The sequence below is a fragment of the Phlebotomus papatasi genome, chromosome 2 (assembly GCF_024763615.1).
Source record: "Phlebotomus papatasi isolate M1 chromosome 2, Ppap_2.1, whole genome shotgun sequence".
NCBI classification, from domain to species: domain Eukaryota; kingdom Metazoa; phylum Arthropoda; class Insecta; order Diptera; family Psychodidae; genus Phlebotomus; species Phlebotomus papatasi.
The window spans coordinates 109,370,553-109,390,460 of NC_077223.1; the positions used below are offsets into that span (position 1 = coordinate 109,370,553).

The following is a 19,908-nucleotide window of genomic DNA, read 5'->3' on the forward strand; positions in this document are numbered from 1 at the left end:
AAAGCTCGGTGCGCGTGTTTGGGAAATTTGCGCGCCAAGCGAGCTTTGCTGGAGAACTGATCGCTGTTTGGTGTTCGAGGCTCGGCTCCGGCGTGCCCCATCGGATTCTCAGCTTGGTCAAGTTGGGTGAGGGGTGACCCCCGACTTGGTAGCCAATGGGCTGCCTGGGTTTTATGACGCACGCGTGACATCATACTCACCTCGTGTCGCAACAATGAAAGGAGCTGGAGGTGCCAGAAGTGGTAGGGGCCCATCCGAGTTAGACCCACTTGCCATCGCCAGTCGGGTGTATTTAAAGTGAGGCAGAGCCCAAGAGATATGCATTGGTTTGCTTGCATTCGCCTAACGCGTCCACAGTCGATAGAATTGTTGTAATTATTCGCTTTTTGTCCATCACTTCAATATCCAACATCAATTTTCCTAAAATTTTCCTTCGGACTCAGAGATCTGTAGAGACCCTGAGTTTCCCGCCAAAAAGTTTGTGATAACAAATTTAACTAAAAAAAAGAGATATCAGGAAGTGTATAACGATCTCCCTTGTGAGAGATAATTATTACGAAGGAACCAACCAAAAAAAAGCGGACTTAGACACAATTTTATCGAGGAAGGATCCTGCACAGTAGACCATCGGATCTCCCCAAAAAATAAAACGCAGTGAAATCACAAAAAGTGTTTAGGCGTTCATCAATATTGTCCTGTGAATCTTTGGAAATTTTTGTGTGTTAAAAAAAAAATCTTTGATTAACGGAAAAAAATGGCCGTTGCTGCTGCACAGAAAAATCGCGAAATGTTCGCCATCAAAAAATCCTACAGCATCGAGGTGAGTGATATAAAAATTGGTGTCTTGTGAAATTCTTGTAGTGTTGAGAAACTCATCCATGGTTAAAATCGTGAACTTGATGAACCTTGCCCGTGGCATTAAAATTTCGTGCACCACATATTTCTCAATTTTGAACCACGCAAGATCGCGGTTTTTTTTGTTGTTGCTTTTTTGTGCTTCAGAGTCACAATTTTGCAGTGCAATTCTTACATAAGAAGGTTTAAGATCGCGATCGTGATCAACTTCTTGCAATATCCGCTGAAAAAGAAAGACAATCCATTTTGGAATTAATTTTATCCGCACATTTGCGCCTGGAATGGCACAAGGCATTCTTTGCGACCATTGGAGTTTTTTGTACAGTCTGAATAAAATTTAATCAAAGTTGATAGTTAAAATTGATTAATATTTATTGCAATATCGTCGCTTTAATCAACTTTTGACGTACTATAAAAAAAAAGTTTTGTCAAATGGACTAAAATCTTCTATATACTGGGAGCAATTTTTGTAAAAAATACCTTTTTAAATGTAATTTACCTATCATTCGACGACGGTTCTATTCCATACTATTCTGAGTCGACTTAAAATTACATTACTCTGGGAAATAATATCTCCCAGAGTAATGTAATTTTAAGTCGTTCTATTATGTTGTCCCTGGGACCGAGATCTACAAATCATGAAAATTTGGTGGTCATCCGACTTTCGGGTAACGAGATATTAACGAAAAATTTGCACAGTCAACATTGGAATTTGCTAACTTCAAATGGTTCATTTGCAAAGTTGTCATTCTGAGAAAGAATAGTTTGGAGTGGAACGGTCTCATTGTATGCGGAAATGTCAATTTTTTTAAAAGGCAATTTTTTAAGGAAATTCTTTCCAATGTGTAGGAGCCATAATGGATTTTGTTAAAATTTCGTTACAGGGATATTGTTTGCCAATTTGACAAAAGTTTTTCTTAAATTTTATGTGGAAAAACATCCTATTGACATTTTAACTAAATTCATTTGGCCGTCGATTTGACAAAACTTTTCTTAAAGGCCTCTACACTTTGAAGAAAATAGTTTGCACTGAGGTGAGAACGTCAATTTCTGTTAAAAATGCAATTATTGACGAAAATTGCCCCCAATATGTAGAGGCCTAATACTGGTAAAAATAAAAGTATCAAATTCATCTAAATTTGATCTTTTTGGCAAAGGATGGATTAAATTAACATGTTCTATTATGATAAATGTGTATTCAGAGTTTGAAATTTGATCAATTCTTTGCAAAAGGATCAAATTTGGATCAATTTGATCCTTTTATTTGTACCAGTGAAAAATTATACATTTTTTGATAATTTTGATAATTCACAAAGGAAATTTCACATTCAAAAAGTATTTTCCACATTGTGAACATGGAATAGTCATTTTGACTACTCAGGAAAAAGAGTGTGGAACAGCTTCTTGTTTAAACTTTGTTAAACGAAAATGTTAGAAATTCTTTTAACAAATTCTAAAAAAATCCCCTAATAGACAAAAAATGCACCAGAAAATATTATTGGATTCTAATAGAAGGCATATTTGTTTCTGTTTAAAAATTCAGTTTTCTGACATTTACTTCCACTAAAAATCAGTTAATTGTTTATTAATTTGATATTGGCAAATTTAAAGTATCATAATTGTTGATACAACCGACGAAATGCCCAAAACATGGACAAATTCGTCCCTTGACTGTATGTATTTGTTGTACCTGATGAAAAGTATAACATAATTTTTAAAGATAGAGAAATTTTCATGAGAAAAATGCTTAAGAAATGAGACAAATTACCCATTACATTTAATAAAATAATTCTTTCTTGTTAAATAAATTTAAATAAAATAAATAAAGTTAAATATTGCTTTAACATGAGAATAAAGTTGAAGAAAGTAATAAGACAATTAAATTAATAAAAAAAATTGTGAATACATGTGCACAACAGTTGCTGATGATCTTCTGGATTAAGAATTTGAAATCATTTAATTTTTGTAATACTAAAAATTGTAATTATTGAACAAGTTTAGGGGTTTCTTTCACTCTGATTTATTGTCAAGTAGAAGACGATGCGATTTTATAAACGAAATTATTAATATGAAAAGATTGATTGCTTTCTCCAGGCACCAAACGTGGATTAATTGAATCTTCTTTGATCTGGCACACTTAATTTTTTTCTTTTTTGCTCATGAAGCATTGAAAAAAGCCAACATGATGCTAAAAGACTTTCCTTATTTTATGAAAATTTGTGTATTTTTGTCTAAAAATGTCGTAAGTAAAGTTGAGCATCAAACTTGATGGTTTGAGCTTAGAGGTATTTTATTGTGATATTTCATGACTTGTTTTCTTTACAAGAAAACAATTGTCGATGTATCGCGTATTCGTTGGGAACAGAATATAGAACCATTGGGAACAGATTACAATGTGATAAAACATTCTGTTTTCTTAATTAACAATTTATGTATTGGTTTTCCTGGGGCTTTCAGTCATTACTTTGTGATACATAACGATTTTGGTTCTTTTATTCACAATAGAATTATTTTCCATGTATCACATATTTGTTGGGAACAGATTATTAAGCAGTTTTTGGTAATGAATTTCTTTATTTATTAGTAATTTTGGGGTTTAAAGAAATTCATTACGATACTTAAGTATTTATCTTGTTTTCTTCACAATATTTCTTAATGTATTACATAATCGTTTAGAACAGATTTTAAATCCTTTGAGAACAGACTGAAATATCATAAATACATTATCTTTTTTTCTACTTAACAAGTTTTTTATTAGTTTTCTTGAAGTTTTGAGATATGATTTTGTAATACATTGATCTTGGTTGCTTTATTTACAAAAGAACTTTTTTTAATTGTTTAGATATTTTTTGAGAACAGATTATAAAGTATTTTTTGGTAATAAATTTAATTTCCTTTAGTAATATTGAGGTTTAATGAAATTAATTATGATTCCTAACGACTTGTCTTGTTGACGAATTACGTATTGTCTTAGAATTGAGTGTAAATCCTTTGAGAAAAGATCACAATAGCGTAAGGACATTCTTTTTAGTTAAATAATAATTTACATATTAGGTTTTTTGAGTGTTTGAGACATTATTTTGTGATACACAACGATTTTGATTGTTTTATTTGCATTAGAACTCTTTTTTATAAGTTCCATGTTGTTGAGAACAGTTATCGACAGTCCAAAAACATTTTTTTATTACTAAATATTTTATTTATCAATTTTGTGAGGTCTAAAGAAATTCATTAGGATACCTAATGACTTATATTTCTTATCTTCTCAAAAAATTGTCATTAACTCATTGCATATTCATTGAGAACAGATAATATTTCTTTTGGGAACAGTTTACTAAAAGAAAAATGATTTCTTATCGTCTTATTTTCCTAAAATTTTACAACTTAACAACATTTCTAAGTTAGTATCAATCTAATTCATCTTGAAAAAAAGAATTAAATACGCAAATTTGACTTTAAATAAGTTTGCCATTCCAGATAGCAATGTGCGAGATATTGAAGCTCGTTGATTGTTGCTGACGAGAATATCACTCCAAAAACGGTTCAATTGGATGAGAAAATAATTCCCCAAGCTGTTGGTACCAAAGAAAAAAAAATTAATAACTAAAAGAGTTGAAAACGAGTAACAAAACTGTACAAAGAATCACCTTGAAACTCTCGAATGCACCAGTTGAGCTGGTTAATAAGGGACATAGCACAGCAATTAGCCAAGTTGAAGTTGAAAAAAAAACAACAGATAAAATATTCCAAAATGTGATTATAAAATTGATCACGAAAAAATTGAGAGTGAAATGAACGGAAATCGATAGTAGGATGATGGTGAAAATCCATTTTTAACATTGTCGATTTTGTTGATCTTGCCTTTTATTGCCAATATTGATCGAAAGTTGCCGCAAGATCACACAAAAAGACCATCTTCATTCTCTTTTTACTAAAAAAAAAAAAAAAGACTTTTTGTGCAAATATATGTCCCTCTCTTTACTCATTTTTGCTTGGGCGATTTGTACAACAAAAAAGCGGTTTTCTTCGCAAATAGCAAAATGCAGGGACAAGATCACGTAAGATCACCTGAGATTGTGTCCAGCGTGTCCAGCGGAGAGAATTGTGGTGCAAGGCCACAACTCCAAAGTGCATTAATCACAATATTTGTGCATCGATCTCACTGATCTTGTGACCTTCTCGTGCGATCATCTCGTGATCAAAAGCAAATCCTAAGAAAGTTCAAAGCCTCTATGAAAATTAACCTTTTTTCGTAACTGCAAGACATCTGGAGCACCAGAGATTGCGATCACGAGGAGGTTGTCCACAAATTGGACTTTGTAAATTGATACATTTTTTGGTCTCCTTGATCTAATTGAGACCTGGGACTGCTCAAATTAGATTTTCAACATTTTTCTCAAATGAACAATTTCAATGTCAGCCACAAATTCTTTCTCAAAACCATCTTCTGGCACGCGAATTTTTTTCTCCAAGTTTTGAAGCTCTCATTTATCCATTTGGATGGAATGTGGAAAATTTCCATGAGGTTTAGTCACTGATCTTTGTTGTTCCAGTGGATATTTTTGTATGAGAACCTCTGGGAATAATCTAGAAGAAAGTTTCTGGGATTCACAGATGGGCATTTACATTTTCGGATTGATTACATTTGGCTATTGATGACATGATCACGTATAAATAAAAAATAAGCTTTCTACATTAATGGCCTCTACACATTGGGAGCAATTTTTGTCAAAAGCTTTTTTGATGGAAATTCCCTGCAGCTTTGTAGGGGTAAACGTCAAATTTCTGTCAAAAACGCAATTTTTGACGAAAATTGCTCCCAATGTGTAGACGCCTTAAAATGTAAAATAATCAAATAAAATTACAGTAAATTTGACTAAAAGGTCTCTACACACTGGGAGCAATTTTCGTCAAAAATTGATTTTGTTTCAAAGAAATCTTCTGTACTATTGTCGGAGGAAACGTCAAAATTCTGTCAAAAAGTACAAAAATAGTCTTTTTTGACAAAAATTGTTCTCAATGTGTAGAAGCCTTTGGCAAAAAATTATCAAAAACGACAAAATATTGAATTATCCTCAATTTTGACAGTTTTGATGTTTCAATTTTAAACGGAAAATAATGTTTTTTTCTTTCAAATTAATTTTATCCTGTAATCAGCGCAATGAAATTATTTATTTAAAACAATATTTAGTATAAAAACCTTGTCGTATAAAGTTTCTTAGACTCTATTAATTTTAAAAGAGATTGCTCAAATTCAGTACCAAAAAAACAACTGACAGGAAAGGTTTGCACAACAGTATTTGTAAAAAATGTGTCAGAAATAGTTCATTTATACAGAAAAAGCTTTTCTTTTAGAAAAAAAGTTCAGAATATTGATAAAAAAGCTTGATAAATCGATAGGTAATAAAAAATTTGTCAAAAAAATTTGTCAAAAAGATGTAATTTTAGATTTAACGTCAAAAAGGTTTGTCAAATAGATGTAAGAACATTCTTTGATCACATTTTGATTTTGAATGAAAGAAGATTTTAATGAAAATGCACTTCTTGCAGACAAGAAACATCTTTACGGGTTGGTAGTTAATAAAATATTGATAAAAATTTGTCAAAAAGATGTGATTTTTGATGTAACATCAAATGGGTTTGTCAAATAGACGTAAGAACATCATTTTGATCATATTTTGACCAAATGAATGAAGATTTTAATGAAAAAAAGTTCTTTTACCGGACAAAAAACATCTTTACGGGTTGGTGGTTAATAAAATATTGATAAAAGTTTATCAAAAGAATGCGGTTTACAATAAAATATGTCAAAATTGTTTAACAATTAGACATAAGAATATTATTCTGATATTTGTGTTTACAATTTTGACAAGTTTAAGAAGGAAAATTTAAGAAAACGGTGGTTAATAAAATATTGGCAAATTATGTCAAAAGCATGTGTTTTTCAGCAGAATTTGTCAAAGAAATTTGTCAAATGGTTGTAAAAACGTCCTTTTTGTTTAAATTTTGATTTCAATTTTTCCGTGAAAATCGATTCGATCGAAGAAAAAAAAAGAAGCTTAACGAGTGAGTAATTAATAAAATATTCGTAAAGGTTTGTCAAAAGGATGTGTTTTTCAGTGTAATATGTCAAAAGTGTTTATCCAATAGACATGAAAACATCCATTTGTTTAAATTTTGAGAAAATCTTACATATTTTATTTGTCAAATTTTTGTAATGTACGGTAATTTTTGCGTACTGATACTTTATTTAGGATATTTACAATATTGACAGATGCGATAGCTTGAATTTCTAACCAAAAATTGCAGCTTTTTAATTATATTTTTTCGATCGATTTAAATTCCAACTAAGAACAGCAGATATTGTGCAAAGTAATAAAAAAAACAATAAAGCAATTAATGAAAATAATTCAAAGTGACATTTAAAAATATTCCACGATTTGACGTACAGTAGACTCTTTCTCAAATGGGCATTTGGGGCGAAATGTCATCCGGTTTATCGATAGATAGCGTCAAAGCCTTTGTAAAATCCACAAAAAGCGCCCAATTATAAAGGATCACGATAAAATAGGAAGAACTACAGCGAATTTGAGCAAATTAGCTTCACAAAATTTTTCGCCCGATTGAAAAAGAGCCGATTGAGCGAGAGTCTACTGTAATTGTGACACTAAAGAGTCAACTAACCCTCTAAAATTTATAACACGAAAGTTACCGTTTTCTTACACGAAGGGTAAAGGCCTGTTGGGAACAATTGTTGTTAAAAATAGCATTTTCCACAGAATCTTGACATTTCTTCAAAATTGATTTTCTTCAAAAAAGCAATTTTTGACGAAAATTGCTCTCAATATGTCGTGGCCTTTAGATTTATCAAAAATCTTCCAGGGCTAATTAACTTAACTTTATGGTTCCTCAAACAAGTTCCAAGTCTCAAAATTTGCCTTTAATTAATTAAAAAGCAGAAATATAGTTTTTCGATAAAAGCTCCCGGAAGCGCTTACCCGTACTTTCCGGAAGACACAATTAAAAAGTGCCCTAAATATTTCATTCTTTGCTGATTCGGAAATTGACCGTTTCACAATGGCCTTTAATACACTAAATTTAATTAATTGAATTAATCAATTGTCGACGGGTAAACAATCCGGATGGGTAGACTTTGAAGATCATCCCTGACCCAAATGGAGATGGTAAAGCCAGAAATTTTCTCAATGACCAAGACAAGTTCCCTTGAGGAAATCGTGTTTTTTGGGGGGAAAGATGATGGACTGGTGCGAATGGCAGAGACAGACTTGAATTGAACTCATTTCCGGCTGCCACAATGCCCTCCCACGCAAGTTAGAAGGCAGGAAGCACTTTTAACCCACATTCTCATACTTCTCATCCCCTCGGGGGATTTTCTGATCTAATGGATGCTGCAGGATGCATTATACTTATGTGATGAATTCTTCCTTTCCAGAATGGTTATCCATCTCGCCGTCGTTCTCTTGTGGATGATGCCCGCTTCGAGACTCTAGTCGTGAAGCAAACCAAACAATCTGTCCTGGAGGAGGCTCGCCAGAGAGCTAATGGTAAGTACCTGACCCTGGCATGACAATCACTCAAGCTTTTTCTGCAGTGTTTCTTTTTTTATTTTTGCCTTCTGCAAGAGTTTTTTTTATTATTTTTTTTGAATGTGCTTTAAATGTTCGGTGGGATTTTTTTGTAGATACACTCGACGACTGTCACCTTCCAAGTCAGGTCCATGAACTCCAAAATGTATCTCAAGGTGAGGGAGAGGCTTAGCCATTTCCTTAATTTTTATAGTGAAACAAAAAGTATCCGCCTTCATATCCATTTCCTTATTTATTTTATCTTCTTTTTTTATTTTTTTTATTACATTTGCATTTGTGGCTGTTCAGATGATAAAATCCAAATTCAAATGAATGGAGACGTTACGGGTTAGTTTCTTATCATTTTTATTTTGCATTTTTTATTTTATTATTTATTTCTTTTATTTTATTTTTGCATTTACTTTCTTTAGTTGATGATGTATTTGACAAATCAGATGATGATGAAATTTCTCCGGAAAGTCACGAGACACCAATCGAAAATGGTAAGTTCTTTGGGTTGGAACCCCCTACCAGAAAGGTACCACTTAAACCTCACGCAATGTCGTTCTCCCAAGAAAAGGCTCCATCATACTTTCTCATCCATTTCCTCCTGTCCCCCAAACCCCAAGGATTTCCCCCTCCCCCTCAGTCCACAAGTCTATAAAAATCACGATGCAATGGGAGAAAAGATGTCTTAAGTGGAATATGGATTTCTGTGAGCTCTTTATCCGCTTTTCTTCTCAGAACAATTCTTATAAGAAATGCTCAACCCCACAAGTCAAGGGATTTCCCCGCCCTCCCTCATCATTTTCCAACCCGCGCAAAAATTCTATCCCCCCCCCCCGGGTGTCTAATGGAGGGTGAAAATTTCATTGTCGCTACATGAACATTGAATCACTTGAGATGAATTGCAATTGAGCTTTTGCCAGAGTGAAGCAGCTTTTAGCCCAAAGTGTATTTGATACGCTCTATTGTGCCACTTTTATATTCCAAATTTAATTTTGATGTTGCCTTGAAAAGGTTAGAAAGTGATTTAACCTCAAAGCTCAATGGAATGATCGTGAAAGACGATCAAGTTCAGCTTTTTGAGGGACACTTGTTTTAGATATTTTGGGGCATGAAAGGTTTAATGATTTCCAGAGTGAAATATTGGCTTCCAAGCTAATTAAATTTTATAGATAATTAAACCATTAAAAATTGTTTATAAATTGCATTTATAATTGCTGAAACATTAGGCTTTGATGAGGGTTTAAAGTAAGGACATTACGATTTAATGCATAATGGTGGATCTGATAGAATCAAGGATTTGCCTGGAAAATCCGGTGTAGCCTTACAGGTTTAGGAGATTTGCAGATGACCTAATTTGGTATTTTAAAATTAATTAAAGAAAAGTAAATTATTATTTAAATTTAGGTAACAAAATAGTCTGAATAAGACTAAAATTATCTTCCGTATTTTAGGATCAATTCTAGGTTTTAAAGAAATAAACTTTATCTTTAAAGATTTAAAGATCAAAGACTTGATACAGTGGGTGTCAATAGTTTGTTGTCTGATGCATGTTTGAGAAAACAAGTGAAAAAAATGATAGAAAAAAATACTTTTCCAAATTTTTCTTTTTGCAGATGAGTTCCCTGTAATCCGTAGATATTATTTATAATTTTCAAAAAAAAAATTTATTTCATATCAAAAATAATTGTTTTCCAAAAGTTGATCATTTTTGAGAAATCAAAAGTTTGTTGCTTCATTTACAAAACTAATCTAAAATGGTCAAAACATACAACCAACTTAACGTAAACCGGTTACATTTTGAGTTTATGTCATTTGAGAGACAAATGGTGGGTTTGTACATTTTTAAAGTTGTCAATGGTAAATATATGCATATAAAAGTAATAATAGATAACAAGAAATAATCTGTTTTTTGATAAATTTATAATTTATGTTAAAAATGGCAAATTACAAAAAGTTAAAAGTTGGGAAATTGTCCAGAGATACTATTAGAATGAATCTGCGTCGTTAATTGCCAAATTTTATGGAAAATCGTGTCAGTGTATACATAAAATCAGGGAGGTGACATTAGCTCTGAAAAATGCGACCGGTTTCAGTGTAAATGTTCTCCTGTTTTCGTACACATTTTACGAGATATCTTCAAAACTACGTAGGTTGCCAATTTAGGGTTTTCGGTTGCCTATTCACTATTAAGTTGACTTTTATTTTGTATTTGTAGTTTTTGCTAATTCACTCTACAATGACAGAAAACAGCTAACAAACTCAAAATTTTTTTCGGCACGCTAGAAACATATGGGAAACATAGGAAACGTCATGCCCCTGCATAAAATACTCAAAATTTATAGTAAAGACGTACGAGTATCTTCGGAAAAAGTTACTGATAGATCCAATGATTCGACTCAGAGAGTTGATAACCACATTATAAGTATCTCTGATAGAGACCCCATGGTATTTACCATAATAAACTCAAAATATAAAAGATATAAACTCAAAATGTAACCGGTTTACATTAAGTTGGTTGCATGTTTTGATCATTTTAGATTAGTTTTATAAATGAGGCAACAAACTTTTGATTTCTCAAAAATGACCAACTTTTGGAAAACAATTATTTTTTATATGAAATAAAATTAATTAATATTTTTGAAAAATATAAATAATATCTACGAATTACAGGGAACTCATCTGCAAAAAGAAAAATTTGAAAATGTAATTTTTTCTATCATTTTTTTCACTAGATTTCTCAAACATGCATCAGGAAACAAACTATTGACAGGCACTGTATATTAGATTTGTTTGTAGTATCCAAACCTGGTCTGGGATGTAAAGCCCTATCTCTAAAATATTGGTACCGTAGAAACGGTTGATCTTGCAGCCCTGATTTTCTTTAATTCTAGCACTTAAGGATGACCTTTAGACAGACTGTTTTTAAGTGTCCTTTTGGTCATTGGACGATCCTTAAGTCATAGAATTAAAGCACTGGGGTTGGTTACCCAATCTTCAGCTTGAATAAGCTGTTTCAGGTCCAACTTCAGTCTGTTATCGATTCAAGACTTGGATCTAGGTTCTGTTATCCACAGTTTCAGATTCCGTAACTGTCTGAACATTCTCTCATCAGTCATCCGGTACAGTACATATAACCGAGCTAGCTTCTTCTTCTCGCCTCTATAGAGGACACAGTAATGGATTCCCCGTACAGCTGCTCCAATACATGGTTCTTTCTGATTCTGAATTTTTCCGTTTGTCAGGGGCTAAAGATCCTATGTAGGATCAGTCTTTCGAAAACCTTTAATGACCTCTCTTAGTCTATTAAAGGGAATCTCAAATCAATTTAATATAATTTCGCCTTTGATCTAAATGAACCAAGTTTAACCTTTTAACGACGAGACACTTTTTACGGACCGAAAATCAACTATAAAAATTTAACCGATAAACAAAATCAATGAAACGTGTTACAACATCTGACTTTGGAAAATCCAACAGAATCGGATTCGGTGCATTTTTTACCTCTACGAGCAATAGGGATAAAAATAGCCCAAAAATTTAAATCAATTTTCTGACAATACCAATGAATAATAATTTTTAGTCTAATGAAAAATATTACGTATGAGTATTGTAGTTTCTTTTTCCAAAACGGTTTTGCTAAAAAAAATGGAAGTATGAAAAATAATTAAAAACATTTTTCAATATTAGAATTTAAAAATTCGTAATTTTTAAGTTTAAATATTTACTATATAGCATATAGCTGGAGACTTGCAAAAAATATCCTAGATTCCTTCAACCTTCTACTTTGCAATTACGTACAAACGTAAGAAAAAAATGACTTTAGGTAGTCAGGAAAAATAAATTTCTTCATGGGACACCGGTGTTCCAATCGTCCTTAAAGGGTTAAAAACCGAAAACCGGTACTAAACCTGGAACCTAGATACGGAACTTAAATTTATTTGCATAGTTTTGGTTGAAGCCTGCAAATGTGTTTCTTTAGAGATCCTTATACGGGCTTCAGGCCTGAGGTTTAGCCAAATTGTTTGAAAAATTTTGACTTTGGAAGACAACTTAACCATTATCATCTGTAACTGGATTTAATGTCTAGGCTGAAGTCCGTATTATTCAGGGCTAATCCAGGGGTCTCTCAACATTTCATTTTTCCATACGGTTTTGCATAGAGGCACTGAAGACTATTGGCAAGTTTTTTCCTAAAGAGAATTGACTTATAAGTCTGATATATTTCGAAATCGTGCATTAAAAGCTATCTAAAAATACATAATTCATAATGTTCGCCGAAATAATACAAGAACTATGAGCAAATTTGTTTAAGTCGCGGTGCAATAGCTGCAAAATTTTTACAAGGAAAAGTGAAAAATATCTTCACTTTTTATTAGGCTTGATGGGTCCTTGGCTAATCAGAACATTTTCTCTGTAGATTGCGGACTCACGGAAGATGAGGTCCTCCTGGCTAACGCAGCTTCAGAGTCTCCTGAAGCAGAGAAAACGATTCAGCGTGCTGCTCTTGTTGTGCGCCTCCGGGATGGTATGGGTTCCCTGGGACGTATCCTTAAGGCTATTGAGACCTTCCATGGTACTGTGGTGCACTTGGAGTCTCGTCCATCTCGTGCCGAGGGTGTGCAATTCGATGTACTGGCCAAGGTTGACATGTCCCGTGCTAACTTACTCCAGCTCATCCGTGCCCTGCGCCAGACAAACTCCTTCGGTAGCGTCAATATCGTGGCCGATGACAATGTGCACCTCAAGACACCCTGGTTCCCCAAGCATGCTTCAGAACTGGACAACTGCAACCACCTCATGACCAAGTATGAGCCAGATCTGGACATGAATCATCCAGGATTTGCTGACAAGAAGTACCGGGCACGTCGCAAGGAAATTGCTGAGATTGCCTTTGCCTACAAATACGGAGATCCCATTCCTCACATTGAGTACACCGAAGATGAGAACAAGACCTGGAGGGCTGTCTTCAACACTGTCAAGGACCTGATTCCCAAGCACGCCTGCATTGAGTACAGACGCGTCTTTGCCAAGCTGGAAGAGGAAGGAATCTTCCGGGAGGATCGCCTGCCACAGCTTGAGGAGATGAGTTCTTTCTTGCGCAGAAACACAGGATTCACCCTCCGTCCAGCTGCTGGACTTCTTACAGCCCGCGATTTCCTGGCCTCCCTGGCCTTCCGCATCTTCCAGAGCACACAATATGTGCGACATGTCAACACACCCTACCACACACCCGAACCGTAAGTACTTTTACTCACTTTGATCTTTGCCTATAAAAAGAACCTCCCCCAATGCGCCCAACTCTTCCGGCCAAATCAAAGAACAATTTAGTCCCCAGCTGTAATTCGATGAACTCAACTTTGTAACTATTTTCACCCTTAATGGCTTCCTGAAGCTCCATCTGAGCTTTCTGGGAGGAGTGGGTGGGAGGAAGTGCTTCCGCAGCATCTGTTGCTCTATCCACGGAGACTCTTTTTCGCCACCAGCTCCTCTTGTCGCATGTAATTGATCTCACTTTAATCAAATTACAATTTCCATTCGCTTACTCTCCTTCGTTCAAAGTGTCTCCATCCCTGATTTTCTCTTCCTGGCGGTGAAGAGTGGAAAATTGAGAAAAGCATGAGGGAAAATTGGCTTCTTATTGATTGCCAGCGATGCAACAAGCACTTAATAGAAGAAATTTAAAGCGTTTAATATTTTTTGACAGATATTTACTGTCAAAATAAATGTCAATTAAAAATTTAAATTCGAATAATTAACGGTTTTATCCGATTACTGACTTTCTCTAATTCGAGAAAAGAATATCACAATACGAGTAAAATTCAATCTGGTATTTCGGAAATTTGACAGATCCCCCTTCCGTCAAATAGAAATTTAAATTTGAAAAACCCAACCGTTTTGTAACGGAATTCACCCTTCTGTTAATTTTCCATGATATCTGTGTCAATGGGATAAATTTTTTTGAGCTTTCTAGCACAAATGATTGAACTCATTGCAATTTTTACATAATCCATCAATGCATGTGAGAAACAACAATGTTTTTTTCCCATGCTTGATATTGAACCAGAAATTGAATGAGACTCTCACGCATGGTTTAAGCACGAAGTGCGTGTTTGTGTATTTTTTTTTTAACATTTTGCAAAAAAAGATGCTGCTAGGAAAATCTTTTTCATCAATAAACAAAACAAGGAAATTTTCTGCAAAACTATTTGGTGATCTTGAATTTTAATGTTTTTTTTTGTGTCTTCATTATTTTGAAATGTTTCTTCTAGTGGTCAATCTATGCCAAAGGTCACAACATGCTTTCTGCATATTTTCATTTTGTTCAAACGATTTTCTATTGCAAAACCTTCTCACGCGTAATTTCTAAGAAAACATTTTACCGGACTGGTTTTTTTTTTCTGTCGATCACGTAGTCGAGGGCGGGTGACCTTAGGAAGTCGATACTGACACATATTCAGGGAAAAATTGCAGGAAGGTTTGATTTATTGGATTTAGTATGGGAATTTATTTGGATTTATTGAGAAGAAATATAGTTTTGGGGCATAAGATAGTTCAAGTTTTAGGATTATATGGTCCTTAAGGCTTGAGACAGGTTTGGAACCTGTGTTACATTCTTAACCAATTTTCCGGTAGACTTTCTGGATATTTTCGATATTTTTTTTTTAATCGAGAATTGATCTTAAAATTAGATAGTTTGTCGTGATCCTTAAATCAAGCTAAGGTTTTTGAGCCCTATAGGGCTTCAAAAATTCATATTATCTCTTATAAGTCGTTCAGTCGGACGTTAAGTCATGCTTTCCAAGAATAAAAAGATTCGGTACTTGACTTTTGAGGAATGATACAAGATTTGATTTTCAAGCCCTATAGGGCTCTGATGACCAATATTACGATTCCCAAGCTCTGTATTGGCAAGTTATTTCTAAGTTTGAGAAATTTGTTGAATATTTCGGACTTTTTAAAATCAGTTGCTTTCGTATCTTAACTTTGAAGGATGTATCCTTAAATCAAACTCTGATTTTCAAGCCCCATGGGGCTTTAAAACCTATATAATATTCCCAAGCTCTTTAAATAAATAATAAATAAATAAATAATAGATAAATTACTTTGAAGTTCGAGGAATTTGTCAAATGTATCGGACTCTTTAAAACTACTTGTTTCTGCATCTTAACTTTTGATGATGAATCTTTGAGTCAAGCTTTAATCCTCAAGCCATATAGGGCTTTAAGGACCTATATAACGTTTCTAAGTTTTTATTGGGAAATTTTTTTATAAATTGAAGAATTTGATCAGTATATTTGAGTTTTTAAAATCAGTTGCCTTTGAATCTTAACTTTGGAGGATGAACCCTTAAGTCAAGCTGTGATTTTTCAGCCCCATGCGGTTTTAAGGATCTACGTATATAACGTTCCCAAGCTCTTTATTGACAAATTACTTTCAAGCTTGAAGAATTTCTTCAATATATCAGACTTTTCAAATTAATTGAATCTGCATCTTAATTTTTGATAATGAATCTTTAAGTTAAGCTTTGCTTTTTAAGCCACATTGGGCTTTAAGGACTAACACAACATTCCCACGCTTTTCATTAGGAAACTGTCTCAATTATTGGAGTATTTGCACAATGGATTAATGTTTTCAATACCCGATAATTTCGTTCTTAAATTATAATGGTGAATCCTTATATGTAATTTCGAATTTCAAGCCCTATAAGGCCCTATAGCAGAGGTGTGCAAGAACCGTTTGAAACCGAACAAACGTCAAATGAAACTTGTACGTCAATGGTCAAAACACTACCTGAACAAACTTATTTTGACTTTTATTCGGTCTCAAACACCTCTGCCCTATAGGTTCAATGACCTGTTCTAGTTCTTTTAGCTGTTTATCAGAATTTTACCCTAAAGTTCAGGAAATTCAATTAAGGAACCTAGCTATTTTGGAGTAGGTGGTAGACTTTTATTTGATAATAGTCTTTATGGCTCGGGCACACCTTTTAGATCAGGAAAATTTCATGAAGTCGAAATTCGAAACCCTTTCTTTCTCACATATTTTGCATATGACTATCTCATTCTTTCACATACCAAATTCGATTGAGCTAAATTGAATTTGGAATGATGTTTAAGAGAAGAAGAAGAGTGCGAGAGAATGAGATAGACATATGCCAAACATGCGAGAAAGAAAGGGATCCGAATTTCAACATCATGAAATTTTCGTGATCTAAAAGGTGTGCCGGAGCCATTAAGACTTGATTCCTAAATCGAGTTTCAGATACCAAGCCCTATAGGGGCTTAAATGACTAATACGACATTCCGTAGCGGATTATTACAAAATTTTTCAAAATGTAGGATCATATGTAAATAACCTAGCAATTTAAATTTAGATGATCCACAACCTTTGAATATGGATCTTCAAGTTGAGTTTCGGTTTTGAAGTCCTATGCATTCTGTAGATCTGACCGTTAATTCAAATTTGGCTTAAGTTTTGGGAGCGATTTGAGGGATTTGAGGCTTTGTAGGCAATGTTCGCAGCAAATTTAATACAATATTCCTTTAATTTCTTTGAAGTGATGCTATCCACGAGATCATTGGACACCAGCCACTCCTTGGAGATCCCAGTTTCGCTCAGTTCTCCCAGGAAATCGGCTTGGCATCTCTGGGTGCTTCCGATGAAGAAATTGAGAAACTCGCTACGGTAAGTGTCTATATCTTGATTTAAAGTTGAGAAAAAGCTTTATGGAGAAGAATGGCACGGTGCTGAATGATAATCAAGGTCTCTGGAGTGACTGACCACACTTGAATGTGGCACCCAATTAAGACGCGATGATGAATAGCTGATTGGCTTCTAATCTTTGCCAATTGTTTGGCGTTCTTTTGCACCTCAGCAAAAATGAAAGTTGTGCAATGCAGTAAATCAAAGCTTTGAGCACCGGATGCTGGTCATTCTACAATTGACACGAGGTCATGGGGCTCAAGAGAGACTAAAGAAGGGTTTTCTTTTCTTGTTTTTTTAGGTTTACTGGTTCACCGTTGAATTTGGTTTGTGCAAGGAACAGGGTCAGGTGAAGGCTTACGGAGCTGGCCTGTTGTCGGCTTATGGAGAGCTTTTGCATGCTTTGAGTGACAAACCCGAACTTCGACCATTTGAACCAGCATCCACAGCTGTTCAGAAGTACCAGGATCAGGAGTATCAGCCCATCTACTATGTGGCTGAGAGTTTTGAGGATGCCAAGGAGAAATTCAGGCGCTGGGTGTCAGCCATGTCACGACCCTTCGAGGTCAGATTCAATCCACACACAGAACGTGTCGAGGTTCTGGATTCTGTGGACAAGCTGCACACACTTGTGGCTCAGCTCAACACAGAGATCCTCCACCTCACCAATGCTATCGACAAGCTGGGGAAGCCCTTCTGCTAAAGGACCTCATGGCTCCCCCCCCAGCATCATCCTTGCCCACTGTGAACTCTTCAAGTATCACCACCAATTGAACGGCGGTGAAGAAGTGAGGTTAACCAACTCGCTCTTATCTTAATTTATTCTCAAACCCTTACACCCCTCTCCACAAAAAACATTTTCGCGCCTTTTTGTTGCACTTCTTTCGGACCAAAAAAACAAATTCTTTAGGCTAAGTCCCAAAAGAAAAATTAAAAGAGACCCCTATTCAAAGGTAAAAAGAGTCAAAATTTTTGTAGAATTATCTCGTGAATTTTATCGTTCCATTTTTTTTCGAAGGAAATCTCTGTGTTTAGCAACTTAGTTTTAGGCTTATAGATGTTTAGGATCTTGTGTATTTAGCTTAACCGATGCACCATTGAGCAAGTTTTCTGTGCACCAACAACCTCATGAGGTGACCGCTCGAGGATCAATCCTCTGACCTTTTGCCTCAGAGAATACCCCAAACTCGAGTTGGCGCCTCAGAAACACGAATTTTTGCACAATTTCACACAAAAAAACAAACTCCCCATAGAGAGAGATCATCCATTTCTTTTCTATCTCTGTATATAAAATAAAGGAATCTCTCTCCAATCTGTGTTAAGAAAGTATTCACTCTTATAAACAATTATAATGATATCTATAAATGCTTAAAGTTGAGCTTTCGAAGAAGAAGAAAAAAATGTTCTAAGTGTTTTTAAAGAAAGCAAATTATAAAAAAGAATTTAAAAGAGTATTGCATGAAAAGTATTTTTGAAAGAAACATTAGAAATTCCTATGAAAGAAGCGCAATTTGATTCCCCATTAAAAGTATTGTTTAATAAAAAAGAATCATATATATAAATTATAAATGTTGGATCATAATGACAAAATAAAAGAAATTTATGATATGTATATATAGATTTAAAAAAAAATGAGTGTAAATGATAGTACTCTGTAAAAATAAAGAAATCATATTGAAAGGATGAATTGTTTTTATTTTCTCAATTTGTCATACTTCTAATCTCATTTTAATTACTCGTCAAATTAATTGCAACAATTAATTCTGTTCCGCCAAATCATTTTATGACGACCAAAGTTAAACGATTGGCATTTTTTCTCGAGAAATACGCATGTGGATATTATTCTTCAAACTAGATCTTGGAAACTAGTTTAGGGAATTGTGGAAGAATAGAAAAAACTTTGGAACAAAGTCTAACAGCGTTATCACACTTGCACATTAAAATTTTAATGTGATTCACATTAATTGTCGCTGGTGAGAGTCCAAATGTGTAATTTGTGTGTTTGAATCATTTTATATTCAAAATTTGATCTATTTGTTGATAAAAAGGTAGACTTGGCCCGCAAAATTTGATATAAATTGGTTTATAGCATTAATGCGAAAAATTAATGCGATTTTCTCTTTAAGTTTTTAATGTGAAAAATATTTATGCTTTATGTAAATTTAAACTTATTTTTGCAGGCCAAGTCCACTTCTTTATCAATAAATAGAAAAAAACCCCAAATATTAAGTGACTCAAAGACACAAATAACATATTTGGACGCTCACAAGCGACAATTAATGTGAATCACATTAAAATTTTAATGTGCACGTGTGATAACACAGTAACGGCAGTAAAATTTTGGAAGATTTAAATCATAAGTTAATTGCTTACTTTATGAATAACATTAAAAACATTGAAATTTTTAAACTGTTCTACGACAGAATTGTTAATTATTGTTTGTGAATAAGTATCCAATAAACAAATAATTACTTTGCCAAACTACCTAATTTTAATTTTTTATTATAAAAAAAAATAATAATAAAAAAGACTTCAAATTACGGTTACTTCCCGTAAAAATATGAAACACAAATGAAACACTGTAAAGTGAATTTGACAGGCTTCTCTGCCGCTTTGGCATGAAATTGACGTACGTACACTATTTTCAATGTGACATGCAAAGACCAGTTGCACGTCGTATTTTTTTTATTGTACTTCACCCGTATACATATTTTCAATAATACTTTATAGCAGATAGTGGACGGAAAAATAGACT

At 34.0% G+C, this 19,908-nt stretch overlaps 1 protein-coding gene across 1 annotated transcript; it reads left to right on the plus strand.

Annotated features, from left to right (window-relative positions):
* Positions 1-237: 237 nt before the first annotated feature.
* LOC129800771 (tyrosine 3-monooxygenase) lies at positions 238-18,836 on the plus strand. Its single transcript, XM_055845399.1, has 8 exons — positions 238-820; positions 8,309-8,420; positions 8,558-8,617; positions 8,751-8,789; positions 8,873-8,944; positions 12,868-13,687; positions 17,009-17,135; positions 17,455-18,836. Exons 1-8 carry the CDS (start codon positions 755-757, stop codon positions 17,854-17,856), a joined length of 1,698 nt encoding a protein of 565 aa, XP_055701374.1. The 5' UTR covers positions 238-754; the 3' UTR covers positions 17,857-18,836.
* The last annotated feature ends 1,072 nt before the right edge of the window (positions 18,837-19,908 follow it).